The sequence below is a fragment of the Thermobia domestica genome, chromosome 11 (assembly GCF_964235325.1).
Source record: "Thermobia domestica chromosome 11, izTheDome1.hap1.1, whole genome shotgun sequence".
NCBI lineage: Eukaryota > Metazoa > Arthropoda > Insecta > Zygentoma > Lepismatidae > Thermobia > Thermobia domestica.
The window spans coordinates 255,739,205-255,754,024 of NC_137464.1; the positions used below are offsets into that span (position 1 = coordinate 255,739,205).

Genomic DNA, 14,820 nt, shown 5'->3' on the forward strand with positions numbered 1-14,820 from the left:
AATCCGGAATTTTTCCGAATGTCGGAATTTTTCCGAAATCCGGAATTTTTCCGAAATCCGGAATTTTTCTGAATTCCGGAATTTTTCCGAATTCCGGAATTTTTCTAAATTCCGGATTTTTTCCGAATGTCGGAATTTTTCCGAAATCCGGAATTTTTCCGAATTCCGGAATTTTTCCGAATTCCGGAATTTTTCTGAATTCCGGAATTTTTCCGAATTCCGGAATTTTTCCGAATTCCGGAATTTTTCCGAATTCCGGAATTTTTCCGAATTCCGGAAAGTAAATTTTCCGATTCCGGAAAACAAAATTTCCGGAATCCGGATTCCGGAAAATTTTGGCCATCCCTAATAAATACCAAAGAACTGCGAGCGTTGAAGCAGTTCGAGCCTTAATTATCATCATCTTCCAATTTCTCTACTCCCCAAAACCTATATACTCTCCAAAACCTAGGTATTGTGCCATTATTGACATTTGACAGATCATTTGCCTCAACTGAGAAGCTTCCATACTCCATGGTCTTCTGCTAATCTCTTCGTCTTCATCTACGCTTTTTCAGTTTTGATATCGTCCATTAATTGTAGTCTTCTTCACCCCATCCCTCTCTTTCCTGCCATCGTACCCTCTAGCGCGTCAATCATGATACAGTTCCTTCTTAGCCAATGTCCCAGCCAGTTTCTCTTCCTCTTGTTAACAAAATTTAAAATTGTTCTTTTCCCCCATCATTTCTAAGACCCTCTCATTCGTTTTCCGCTCGAACCAGGTAATCCTCTCCATTCTTTTCCACACCCACATTTCGAAAGATTCCAGTCTTTTTTTTAAATCATTTTTGCGTAATGTCCATGTTTCTGATCCATACAGTACAATAGTCCACATGAAACATTTTGTGAGTCTTTTTCTCAACTCATTATTCAAGATCCCATAAAACAGCTTTTTCTTTCTCCTAAAGGCTTCTTTCGCCATCCTTATCCTTGCTTTTATTTCACGTTCGCACTTTATATCATCACTAATAATACTAAACAGGTATCGAAAGCTAGTCACCTGTTCTACATTTGACACCGACCCCTTCCTTCCAATCACCATGGCTTTTGGCTTTCCAACATTTATTTTCATCCCATATTCTTCACAGCTCTTCCTCAAGTTTTCTTCAGATTCTGCAACACTGTTGTTGATATTCTTCAATTTCCTTCTCTCATCCATTAAGTCCAGTATTTCTTTGATGATCCATTCTTTCCTTGCTATTTTTTCATTTGTGACCTCAATCCAGGTTATATGAAAAAGCCCGAGAAATTATTACTAGGATTTAATGGAATTATAATACACTACTCAAGGAAAGAATTAAAAAATTGGAGATCACAAATTCTTACGTTACTCAAATTACAGCTTTATACCGCTTTCACTTCCATATCGTTTCTTAAAACAAAACCAAAGAAGAATGACCTGTGCTGGTACAGTCCGCGGCAAAAAAAAAAAAAAAAAAAAAAAAAAACCTCTGCAACACGAGCATGTAAGTTTATTGTGAAATTATGCCTAACAGCCAAGAGTATCAACATAACGTCTAAGTGGCACGAATCACGCCAGGAGAAACCTTGGCGTTCTTCCCTGCACACTTATTTTGGAGCAAAAGATTTCGTCGTTTCACAATAAACTTACATGCTCATGTTGCAGGTTTCTTTTTTTTTTCCGCTGCGGACTGTACAATGAAGAAATTGGATTTCTTAAATCATTACATTTTTCAATGTAACTATTTCAACAAAAACGTTCCGAATTGTTAGTCATTTTCGTTATATCTGGTTTTCGGACCATTATATACAAATTATATATGTATTGGCATGAAACAAATGGAAAATTATAAAACAATTAATTGTTTTCATACATAAAAGTAATATTTAACTTTTAAAAAATCATAATACTTTTAGAACAACATGTTTTAATTTTAAAATAGAAAGTAGGTGCATAAGATTTATTACTTCAAAAATATTAAAAGACAACATTTAACTCACGAGTGTTTTTTTTAATTTGATGTTAAGTACATTAAACATCTACTCAATACTCACAGTCAAAAGATAAAGGGTGGACATAAAGTCTCTTCCTGATAACCAGTGGTGTATTTAGGATTTTGTTTCGGGGGAGTATGCACAAGACGTGAATAAGCACTTATAATTTTCCTTAGAAATGGTAAGAAGGATTATTGATCTACGTGGAATTTCGGAGGGGGGGAGCTTGAGCCTGATAGCTACCCCCTAAATACGTCACTGCTGATAACAAACATTAATAACAAGAAAACAAAGAATGATAGTAGCATGCGGTCTCAAAACATCTCTTCTATGATACTTCAAGATTTTGCCACAGCCTGTGTTGTCATCTACTGCAGCTGACCGCAGCGCGACAGTCATTTGTTTAAAAATGGCGTCAGCAAAACAGAAAGCGAAGTGTGTGTTGTGGTATCATGAAACAAACTCCCGTCACAGTTCAACGAACATTCAGGAGAGTATGGACAGCAGCCACCAGACGTTAAGAGTATAAAGGAATGGTATAGCCAAGTTTTATTGCAACAGGAACTGTTTTAGATCGTAATAGGAGTGGCAGAAGGAGTGTTAGTGGGGAAAATGTGGAAGCTGTTCGTGTTGCTTCAGCCCGAAGCCCACGGAAATCCTTGCGTTGCGCATCACGTGAACTGGACACCCCGCAGTCAACTGTGTTAAAAATTTTACACAAACGCTTGAAGTTATACGCACATAAAGTGCAGATTGTTCATGAGTTAACACAAGAAGACTCTCCTCGACGCACAAGTTTCGCATGTGACATCACATGAGCAACTAATGGAGCACATGTGAAAATTCTCTTTAAAAAAAAATCCTCTTATTTGTCGCAAACCGCATGCTTCTATCATTCTTAATTTTCTTGTTATTAATGTTTGTTATCAGCGAGAGACTTTATGTCCACCCTGTATTTACAATTGCCTCGATACATTATTCATGAACACTAATCCTGAGGACATAGGCGATAAATGACTTACGTCTGCGCCTTATTTAATACTTAATTTACAACTCATTAGAATTAACAGCAGCAGCAGAAGAAATAAAGTAAAATAAATAAAAATGATAAAGTGTGGTTGAAACACCAGAGACCATTTCAATTAATTCATTTTTACCTCCACGAAAATTTCACTATATATATACACACTGTCTGACACTGATTCTAATTAACTTAAGATTACATATATATGTGTTTCTCTATTTGCTTTAGATTCGGATTTAACGCTGGATTTGTAAGAACGTGCAAATTTCAAGGACTCTCACGACAGGAGCAGGTGATGTTCTTACTGCAGCAGGTCAGGCAACATGGTCCGAAAGTTCTTGGAGAAAATGCAGCGTTGCGCGTGGAGAAAAAACTAATGCAACGACTACATAATGCATCGTTAAGTCGCCACAGATTTAAACAGGAAACTGTTGCAGAAGACTCTTCTGAAAGTGACCAATCGTCGTCGTTCGTGGAACCAGACATCCCTCTCCCTCCAGCATGTAGTAAAGAAGTGTATAGTCTTATGCCAGATTCCTATACGGTAAGTGACGAGTTTCCAGAACAAATATCCAGTGCTAGCGAGATTAAAAATAGACAGGAATCCGGTGATTCCTTTCCAGTTGAAACTGTTTCCAAAGATGATAAACTTGGATTTACGCAGGATGAAAAGACATTACTAGAAAAACACATAAGTTCACCTTCTGCAGTTGTCATGGCACCAGTTTGTACACCTCCAACATCTCCCTCCAAAAGTTTATTAATCATTCCTACCAAGCTGAATTCGGAAACTGCAGAGTTTCTTCCTAAACCAAAAGTTTCTCCATCACAAACAAGGTCAAAAACAGATCTAAACACAAACGAAGAAACAGTTACATCACAGAAGCCCCACGATTCTGTCAGACGTCGCATTGCACGAAAGGAAGGAATACGTAAAGAGTCCTACAGCAAAGCAGTAGAAAAGCAACATGGAAGACAACGTGTATCTACTTCCCCTGAAAAGTCTAACCAACAACAGCGACCAATAAGTGGTGTTCATAAAAGATCACAAAGTTTGGCGCCAAATAAAGGACCAAAAACTATTAACGAACCGCCAGTGAAACTGAAAACGAATAACAAAACTACAGTAACATCACAGTTTGTTACTAAAAGCAAGGAGCAGTCACCTCCAAGGCCATCTTCAAATCGTGGATTGATTTCACGGCCTCCACCAGTAAGGAAGCCTCCTCAACATGCCATTCGCAATCTCGAACAGAGGATTCGGAACACAGCTACTGCATCTTCTGGAAGGCAAAACGCCACTAAAAAGATTATTCGTGCAAGAAAAGAAAAGGAGCAAAATAATGATAAAGAAACTAATGACAAATAGTGACGTCAGAAACCTTATTTTCTTTCGTAATATTATTACTAATAAAAAAAGTAATTTTCAGGATTATCTCCTTGGTCCATGTTGGAAATTTTGTGAAATTGAAAACGCTGTAATCATTTGTACAAAATGATGATAAATATTAATACAGCACATAACAAAATATCACTTTAGAAATTATGCTTCATGAGAAAACACTGATGAGATTTATCAAATAGGATGCAATCGATGGGTTAAGCACGATATACGAGGACAATTAAAAAAAAAAAAACTGCTGTTTCGTTATAAATGACATAGACTCGCAGATAAAAGAACTTTTATTGTACACATTAGAAAAGTACAGCATTACATTACTTTTCAACATGTTCACCATTCAAAGTGAGGCACTTGTCATAACGGTTTGAAATTCCTTCTAAAAAAAAAAAAAAAAAAAAAAAATTATCTCGCCCTGGGAATGAAGTTACCCGCTAACGGCATTGTGAAGGGCATCATCATTGTCGAAGAAGTGCGACGCAAGCCAGTTTCACGTGCCTGAAGAGGTGCAGCCGAGTCATTGCTGACAACAGATGGGCGCCAATTTCCTGCCGCATCGTGCACGTCAGTTTATCCATATTTAAACACGCGACACCATTCACGTACGACACCTTCACTTATCACGTTTGATCCGTAAACACCACGCAGTTCGCGATGTAGATGTATCGCAGCTGCCGAAAGTTTTTTCGCATTCAGAAATCGTATTACCGCAAGCACTTCACATTTGGCGGGTTTTTCTATTGGAGCGTCCATTTTCAATTTTTATAGCGGACGAGCGAACTGCTCCTTCCACTCCTCACTGTTAATTCAATTACTGCACACAGCATCACAGGACTAACGTCGTTCTTCCCAGCCATTTCTCCCACATGCGAAAACGGAGGTTTTTCCGAATTGGTATTTCTTCATAATAGTCACTAATTGGTACTATAAGATGCACATCTATTGCAGTAAATGAAAATGTTTCATATGTGAAAACATCGAGAAGTCAAAAAAATCAGCAAACCTATTTCAAGACATTTCTTACCTCTTCATTGGTACATCTGAAGAAAAAAAAATCTTTCTGCTACATGATATGCTGTGTGGAAATCTCTGCTTATGACTAGTACAATAAAAACGGTGGTTTGTAGTTTAATAATAAGATTTCTTCTTCTTCTTCCTAGTTTATGGATAATGAAAAGTCATTTGTATGTCTTTCTGCGTAAGATCATAAACACTCAATTGAAGATCTTGAACTAATACTCAGTTAAGGATCTATGAGAATTTTCAACTGTAAGCGAGACAAATTCCGCGAATACTTTCGGCATAATTTATTTCCATGGGTTCAAAAGAAATGTATCAAAGTTTTACGATGGAAGAAAGAGATACGAAGAGAAATAGGTGAAGGTAGAAAGAAGAAACAGAACGTCTCTCTCTCTCTCTCTTTTAGTCCCCGCCCTGGTTCTGATCCGTCTTTCGTAGACCAACTTCTTTCGCTCTTTTCTGCCACTTCAATTTTTCTTTTTCTACAGCAAAGGGAAACAAAAGAAACTGGAAATATTGTTGAATTACCCCGTAGTAGTAGACTCATAGCTAGTGATTGAATCGGTAAGAGCGAATGTGCTCAGAAGTCCCAAAATATTCGACAGAAGAATTTCAGAATTAGGAGTGAGTACCAGTACAACATACAAATTAATGTGTAAACAACTTAGTGCTAAACTATGTAAATATGGTACAAGATTTAACTGAGAAGACCGGAATTTTGTGAGATGATGTTCAATCAGATACAAAATGATACCGCAATGTTCAGTTAAATTGTGTTTTTAGGTACGTTACTTTTCATGTGTGGGGTGAGATGAACAAATATAAAATTTGGGAACAAAGCATCCACATGCTTTTGAAACATCAATGGAACAGTCCCAAGACTTAAAAGTGTGGGACAGTATGACATTTCCACATAACATTTGATAGGCCCACTCTTCTCCGATGAGAGGGGGCCGCAATTATTCAGTGGTAGAGCGTTCACCTCTGGTGCATGCGGTCCTTGGTTCGATCCCAGCTCACACCAAGTGAACTTTCTGGTGGACAAACAGTGTGCGTGGCTTTTCTCGGGGTTCTCCCCTTTCATCCCACTTTCTTCATTCCACTATTTCCTTCATTTCTGATTATCACCGTCTCCTTTAGTCTGGTTATCATAACCGTGGAACGTAAAATTTAAAGCTTTTTCTCTTCGATGAAGATACTATCACTACAAATGGATATTTTCAAATGTTGCATACATTTTCGAATCTCGGAATGAAAGTGACAAGCTATACAAAATACTATTACCCTTTAAACACGACCTCTTTCCCCATACTTCGCCCTTCAGCTGATACATTATCTGGTTGAAGAATTTGATGAGAGAGATAGGTTATAGGGGACTCATCCTTTAGTCCGCAATGTTCCTAGATTTGAGGGTCTTACGATTCTGGTAGAGGTAGGATTGTATAATGGAAAACCTTTAAATGTGAATGACCTAAAAAATAAAGTCAGTATGCTAATTCAGAAGACGAGGGCCATTTTATAAATAATGCACACTAATTATTTGTGACTTACACATTTATTGTTTGGAGAGGATCTCTTTACAGATCTTCAATATAATATTTCTGCTTGGTAATGACTGAATCCCAACGTCCGGGTAGCTCTGTATTCCATTAAGAACGCCATCTTCGTGAAGCTGTCGAATGGTTCGGGTAAGGGCTGTAGAAAGCTCTTCCAAACATGGAAACCGACGTCTACGCATACGTTGTTTCAACTTTGGGAACAGGTCGTAGTTTGGTGGAGTCATGTCCGGGCTGTAGGGAGCACGATGTAGCATTTCCCAACCGTATTTGCGAAGTTTTTGACGCACAGCATTAGCGATGTGGACGAGTGTTATCGTGGAGAATCAATGGACCCACCCTGAACAACTGCGGTCGAGTTTTGTGTACTTTTCTGCCCAGTTTCAGCACGAATTCACAATAATATGCTGCTGTGACATTTCTTCCTGATATAATTCTGTTCGTTATGATATCATCTTGGTGATCCCATTTGCTTAACCTTTGATTGCGATCGGCGACACTTTTTTGATCTTGGAGAAAATGGAGTTCTGCACTCGTTGGATTGTGATTTAATCTGCAGCTCAAAGTCTCTGATCCATGTTTTATCAACAGAATGTCCTCACCTCCAACGTTGAATCTTTGTTTCAGCACCGTTGCGCTGTCCAGACATATCTGCTTCTGTTGATCCATCGAGCAGAAACTTTTCTCGTCTGTAAATCACTTGTACAAGTTGCACACTTCTTTCATCGGTCGATGATTTCGGCCTTCCTGGTCTCGCATGATTCTTTATGTTCACATAACCACTACGGAAACGAGTAGCCCAACGAGAAACTGTACTACGGTCCACTGTTGTCTCACCATAAATTTCACGTAAGGTACTGTGAATTTGTGTGGGGTTTCTGCCACGTGAAGTTTCAATCTTTATGCACGCCCTCTCATCTTCAATAGACACGTTACTTGCGACACCTACCGCCTCCATTTTAAACACTTGTTGCAGCCACACTGTCCGCACTAGCGAGCGCACAAGCACACGTCCTACTGCCTCAAGATCTCAGCTTCAACCGTCGAAATGTTTACCTCGATTGCGTCATCCACTCCGCAGTGTTGTTATAGTGTGCATTATTTATTAAATAGCCCTCGTATTACAAGTGAAGAACGTAAATATGCAGCTTTAGAATTCTGGAAACAACTGGAAGACTCTCTGAACGTCAAAGAAGAACAGTTAGAAGTTTGGCGTCGAAAGCTATACGTCACCATACAAATTTGAAGTTTAAGGAACATTGTTCAAAGACACATATCGGCTTCAATTTTCAAGAAATATGATTTAATATTACAATTAATAACACCAATAATATGGAAAGAATTTTTATTTATAAATTCAAAGCTGCAAACAAAACATAATAATTAAATATTACAAATATTTTCGTCGTAACCACAGATGAAATAAATATAGAAAAATATATCAATTTTAGCCGATACGCTCACAATATTCTATAATACAAGTAAACAAATTACGCATATATTTATTCAAGTCACGAAAATTAATATATATAAATTACATTCATGGATGTACTTCGATCATAAGCATTCAAAATTAATTTATAAATTCATTTCCTCTTTTAAATGATCTTTTTTCTGAAGATAGCCAATTGGTTATTGTTGCTTTGCAACTAACCTTTTATTCAAACTAAAAATACCATTACTTTTTCCATAAGCATTACTTGCCCAAGAAACTGGAGCTTAATGACAAAGTTGTGAAAATGAAACTGGAAAATTTCGCTCTTTTACAAGTTTAAGAAGAAAAGATTTCTTTCCACTCATGGAAATGTAGTTAATACTTTTTTTTCACATAACTTAAAACTAGATTATACAATAGTTTCAAACAGGTAACAAAATATTATCTTAAATAATACGAGGCACGTCCACATAGTAAATGGTAATTTCAAAAAAAAAAAATAAAAAAAAAATAAAACAAAACTTTTACATGGTAACATCAGTACATATGTGAACTATGTTTCCACGTAGTCGCCATCCCTCTCGATCCACTTAGTGATAGGAAGGATCAATTTTTTTATATCTTGATCAAAGAACTCTGCCGCCACCTCTTTTGCCCAATTCTTCGCCTCCACCTTCACTTCCTCGTCAGCTCAAACTTTTTTCCACCCATGTGCATCTTCAGGGAATTGAACAGATGAATAGTCTGAAGGCGCGAGATCAGGGAAACAGGAGAATGTACGGGCTGGTTCAAAACACCCCACCCGAATGACTCCAAACGTTGCTTAGTTGCATTGGTCGTATGCGGTCTGGCATTCTCGTGCAGAAAGGAGACTCCCTTCGTCAGCAGTCCCTTCCTCTTGTTTTGAATTGCCCTTACAAATATTTTTGATCTCGTTAGAAACTTCAGACGAAGATTTTTCCTTCACAACGAGATAACGGATAGCGCTGCGAATCTCACACTTATCTGGAGGCAGATTTTATCAACATTACTGTGGCCACAGTTTTGGTCGTACTGACGAGTGATTGCGCTCGCTGAAAAGGGTAAGAGCTAAGCTACATTGCAGTATGACCAACATAGCAATAACAAATTCCCTCTGCCCGCGAGGGCCCTAGTACACTTATTTTGTGGACGTGTCTCGTAGAATGGAAATACAAACAAAAACAAAAGGAATAACTATTTATGATACAGAGTACCAAAGGGTACATCACAGCCCCAGCTGAAATACCCGAATGTTTCGTTTATGTAATTAGGGTATCACCTTGAACAAATTCAATGTACGATTTGGCTTGTATAACATCATCTACTAAACGAATACCTAACAACATATTTACCAAATATACGGTCATATACCAGTTAATTATGGATATGGGGCTGTTTTGTAGATGTAGGTAATATAAGGTTGGGTAGGGCAACCAACTTTATGCTTTATACAGCTGTATATTATGCTTTATTTTTCCTTACATTATGCTTTATTATGCTTTTTCCTAAATTATGCCTTAATATGCTGTTCCTTTAATTATACTTCATTTTTACCCATTTCTATTACGTATTTGTTTTATTTTACTCGTTTTTATTACACAAGCATAACAAATGTATATGACACTATTATTTTTCCCACTAAAAATTACATCAATACAACATTCTATCTCATTTTGTGCAGTTTCCCTTAAGCGGCGTTTCGAAGAAGAAACGTGTAGCTGCACAGTAGACTTTTCATATTTAGCAAATTCAGAACAGAATAGACTACCGCCTTCTATTTGAAATGGCCAGTTGGGAATTCTCTTACTCTCTGAGACTGTATATACTCTTGATTTTGGCATCTTGAAATAAACACAACTAGTCTTGCCTGCCTTTTAACACAAAGTGAAGAAGCAAAAAATCCTTCTGAGCGGAAGGTGCGGAAAGAGGAGGAATTCGAAGTTTCATTGTTATACATAAAGACAATTGTTTGCGGCATTTATAACAGCCTTTGTTGATCACTTTTTCGTTGGCACAAAATATATTAACAATTTTTTTCTTTATTGTACACATACACAAGGTTCTGGAATAAAAAGCATTATGCTTTATGCTTTATTTCTGTAAATTATGCTTTATTATGCTTATAAGATTAGCAAATTGGATATATAAAGTGGCCAAAATCACAGATATGGTACCAACCATAGGTGAAAAATTTCATTATGCTTTTACTGCTTTTTGTGGTTATGGTTGCCCTAAAAACCAGAAATGAGTGTTCATGATAACAAAATTATATAACGAAATTATATTTTAAAGGAGAACTGAAGGAAGTTTTCTACAAATAGCTACTAAATTTTGAAAACCAAATTTAACCCACGAGATGACTATAGGTTATTCATGCTACAAGTAGACACAAAACTAAAGAAGCTGAAAATGTAATTCTTCATCGAAAGGAAACAGGTTATTAAATGGAGTAGATGAAAAAAGTACACAATCTTGCGTAACGTGAAAATAAAACAGCATATAGTGCAGTATTTGTGTTGATTCCATTTCACAGGCTATTCACGAACTTTGGCATACGTGTAGTGGAAAAATGAAATGAAATCTTTTAAGTTTTACGTCCCACGATTATGCCGGCTAGGCTAAAGGAGACGGTGATGATGAGAAATGCATGAAATGGTGGAATGCAAAAAGTGGGAGAACTCCGATGAAACCCACGTACACGGTGTTTGTCCACCACAAAGCTCACTTGGCGCGAGCTGGGATCGAACCAAGAACCCCGTGCACCAGAGGTGAACAATTTACCACTGAGCCACCGCAGCCCCTAGTGGAAATATGTAGCTGGCAATGGCAAAAGGTTTATTATCACCTAACTGGAAACTGTTCACTTCTTTTCAGGCGATTCATTAGGTTCGGAATTTTCTGGTAGCTGTGCTTCAGCTTGCACTTTCTCCAACTTTGTGTAAAGATAGAACAGAAACGAAAGGCTCGTATTCATTTTGTCTACATGCTACTGTAACATCACTGGGTAAAACGATGAAAATATTTAAATAACAGCTGGTTCCTAGACACTGAGCTGATCAGTTTGTAATAGAAATTTTGAAGAATTACACATATGAATAACAAGCAAAGTTAGAAAAACATATGATAAATGGAGTTGATTTTGAGTTTAACGTCCCGTTCAGCAGCAAGGCTGTATGAGACGTGGACTTATTGATTAACGTGGAATCCGAACCACATGAGCTCCTGCCGGGAATCGAACCCGGGTCTCCTACACCAAAGGCGCGTACGCTAACCGCTTAGCCACGAAGGAGCTCATATGAGAAATGGAGGAAACAAAAGAAGTGTTCCTTTCGCGTGCTCTCCATAGGTACGAATTCAATCAAATTCAAAGAGTGAAGAAGTAGGAATAGCCTGGTAATTGTATCCGGGTATCCAGCTTAGTGTGCGAGTACGCTAACCACTCACTATCCTACTAATAAGCACTGGCCTCGAGAATGGGAATGTGTGGCTGGCCATCGACTGGATTGGGTAGCATAGTAGTTACTGCACTGGAGTAGTAAGCCAGAGAGGTGGACTCGATTTATTAATTTACTCTTTAAATTTCGTAGAAAAATTCATAGAAAAATATACACATCGCACACGCCTATGAGCGACACTGTACCTACATTCAAACCCCGGCTCATCGTTTGACTAAATCAATTATTGTTCTGCCTAGAATTCTGATATTTACTCGTGACTCAGCAAATGTAAAAATTACGATACTAAAGAAACAATCATATTTTTCAGTTCTATTTTGTATAATACGCACTTTTGAATAAAAGTAAATAAAGGGCTTAACGTGCAAATATTTTCCTTGTTTTGTAGTACAATCATTGAACCACCCCAAAAACCACTTGGAGTAACGATTTGATTTGTGGGCCTGAGCCGCTCCACGTCATCTATTAGCGATTGGTGGAACTACGTCCAACCTAGTGACGAACGCGTCGCTCTATCGCTAACCGGCGTATCGGAAGCTTTCTGGACCTAGTAGCTGTCACATTTTTTTATTCACATAACTCTCCAGTTTTGCCTAACGACGCTGGATGGACGCCGAAAATCGGGGATGCACGGGCCGGAAATCGAACCCGGGACCATGCGGACATAAATCCAACGCTGTAACCATTAGACTACAGTGTTCTCTACAATGATTCAGCAGCTGTAAGAATTCCAAGTAATCTTTTCAAGTCCATGAATTTTCAAAAATGAACGAGCAGCGTGTAACGAAACACCCATCACATTAATTGAATCAGGGTTGGTAAACGCTGTGTTTATATTACCTTTGTGCGTTTTGTGTTTCCGATAATTTCGCCGATCTTACAGGTGCCGAAATGATTGTCCTATGAAACATGGAAACTATACACAACGTACGCCCTTTATTTACTTTTATTCATAGAAAAAAAAATCAATTATCGGCCATATTTATGTATACCGACAATTACGAATAATTATGCATATTTTATACAACATGTACAAAATTAATAAGCTTCCAACTGGAAGTAAAGCAACATGGATTCATATTCAGTTACTGGTCTGCGTCTCGTTTTGATTTGATTTTAGTTTAGCGTTCCTTTCAGCAGCGAGGCTGTATGAGACGTGAACCTTGGGGTCTCTCACGTCAAAGACGTGTACGTTATCCGCTTAGCCTCTTATGTCTCATATAACTTCAGCACTGAAAAGGGGCACTTAACTCTTAAACAAAACAAACAAAATATACTTTCATTTGAAATTCCCGACTTTCAATGCAGATCATATCGCAAATTTGATTCGTATTATGCATATAAATTACTTTTACAATAAATCATATTGTATAGAACTCATAAGTCACTCAAATTCCACCACTGTCTCACAAACATGCACATATACGCTTCCACGCAAGCACACGTTAACCTCATATGTAATTACATATGCAGAAACACTTGTAGCACCATTCATATTATGCACAAGATATATATATTTCAAAGTTTTTAAATAAAAAAAATGAACCATCTTGAATTATCAAGACACAGTATGTGCAACGGAGTCTAACAATGGATTCTTCACTGCCAACTCTTCGTTATCGTCTGTTTCTTGTTTCACATCAAAAGCAGACACTTCTTTCAGTTCGATGTCTTGAAAGTTCGTTAAAACTGCTGGAGGGCACACTGCTATATTCTCTTCCGACGATTTGTACGAAGAAACTGCTTTCACTTGGGGATGAGCTTAAAAAAAAAAAGGAAAAAAAGAAACGTATTATGAACGACAACTTTCGTAAGGAGACACATGCATGATACAGTTAATTATTTATTGACAACATTTCATTAAATCAAATTAAATTTTCAGTTTGTTGTGTCACAGAGTTAAAAAAAAAAAAAAAAAAAAAAAAAATGTAATTAAAATCGGAAAATGTTCTTTGGTAAGCCATGAGATAGATATTTTCTGTTATCAGTCCTTGGTCATTTCTATCCTCTATTCAAACTGGTATTGGGTTTACACTTCATAAGCTATACGGATCTAAACATCTGATTGGCCTAGTTGCAACAATGGGAATTTGTCTTTCACACAATTTCATACAATGAAGTATCTGTGTATATGGATTCCTTCATAAATGTAGGATCGCCTAAAATAAGTGATGAAGCATTTACTCAGTATGTGTTTTACAATGCAGACGTTAATGTACAATCATGTCCAAAATGATTGTCGCATATCTATAATTGTATTCTTATACGAATATAATTTGATAATGATTTTGCAGGGTACTTTTAATACTGACACTATGTGTATAATCGGGAAATGTATATTTCTGATAAATTTCATAGGAAAAAGAATTAAAAAATACGAAAATTAGAATGAGTAAAACAAAATGTTGCTAAACAGACAAGAAAGTTCTATTTTCGTTTGATTGTTCTTATTTACTGCTCTTTTGACATGAAATTTGCCACATACATGTCTTTGCCGATTATACACATACTAACATTATAAGAAATACCGGGAGAATTCGTTATCAAATTATATTTCTACAACAACATATTTATAGACATGCGACAATAATTTTAGACATGAGTGTACAAACCCTGGCTCAAACAGCCAGGCTGGATGCAAAGGATTCATATGACTTCTATTGTGAGTACTAGAGAAAAGCGTGAGACTGGAAACTTTTGAAATTTTTAACTTTGTAACAAATATTATAAACTATTTTTAATCCACCTAAACACACAAAAATCAGAACTCCTAGCAAATAAATATTGGGAATGCTAACATCTAAGAGCAAGGCGCTACACTCGTATGTTCAGTCGGCTTGACGACCTGGCACCCTGGATTTCTCAGGCCCTATGGGTGTGGATTCTAGGTTTGATTTCCACTGGGGTCAAATTTC

At 37.3% G+C, this 14,820-nt stretch overlaps 2 protein-coding genes across 3 annotated transcripts in view; one reads left to right on the forward strand and one right to left on the reverse strand.

The window, feature by feature from the left end:
* LOC145664956 (uncharacterized) overlaps nt 1-5,528 on the forward strand; it is a 60,070-nt gene extending 54,542 nt beyond the window's left edge. Inside the window, exon 13 of the mRNA XM_081732092.1 lies at nt 3,248-5,528. Coding sequence (XP_081588218.1) covers nt 3,248-4,388 — 1,141 coding nt within the window. The 3' untranslated portion in view covers nt 4,389-5,528. The remainder of the gene's footprint in view (nt 1-3,247) is intronic.
* A 2,794-nt stretch (nt 5,529-8,322) lies between these two features.
* Nucleotides 8,323-14,820, reverse strand: part of LOC145664958 (sodium-independent sulfate anion transporter-like) — a 128,606-nt gene continuing 122,108 nt past the window's right edge. For both annotated transcript variants that reach the window (XM_081732097.1, XM_081732098.1), the window contains exon 12: nt 8,323-13,666. In XM_081732097.1, the coding sequence (XP_081588223.1) occupies nt 13,464-13,666 (203 nt within the window). In that variant the 3' untranslated portion in view covers nt 8,323-13,463. The remainder of the gene's footprint in view (nt 13,667-14,820) is intronic.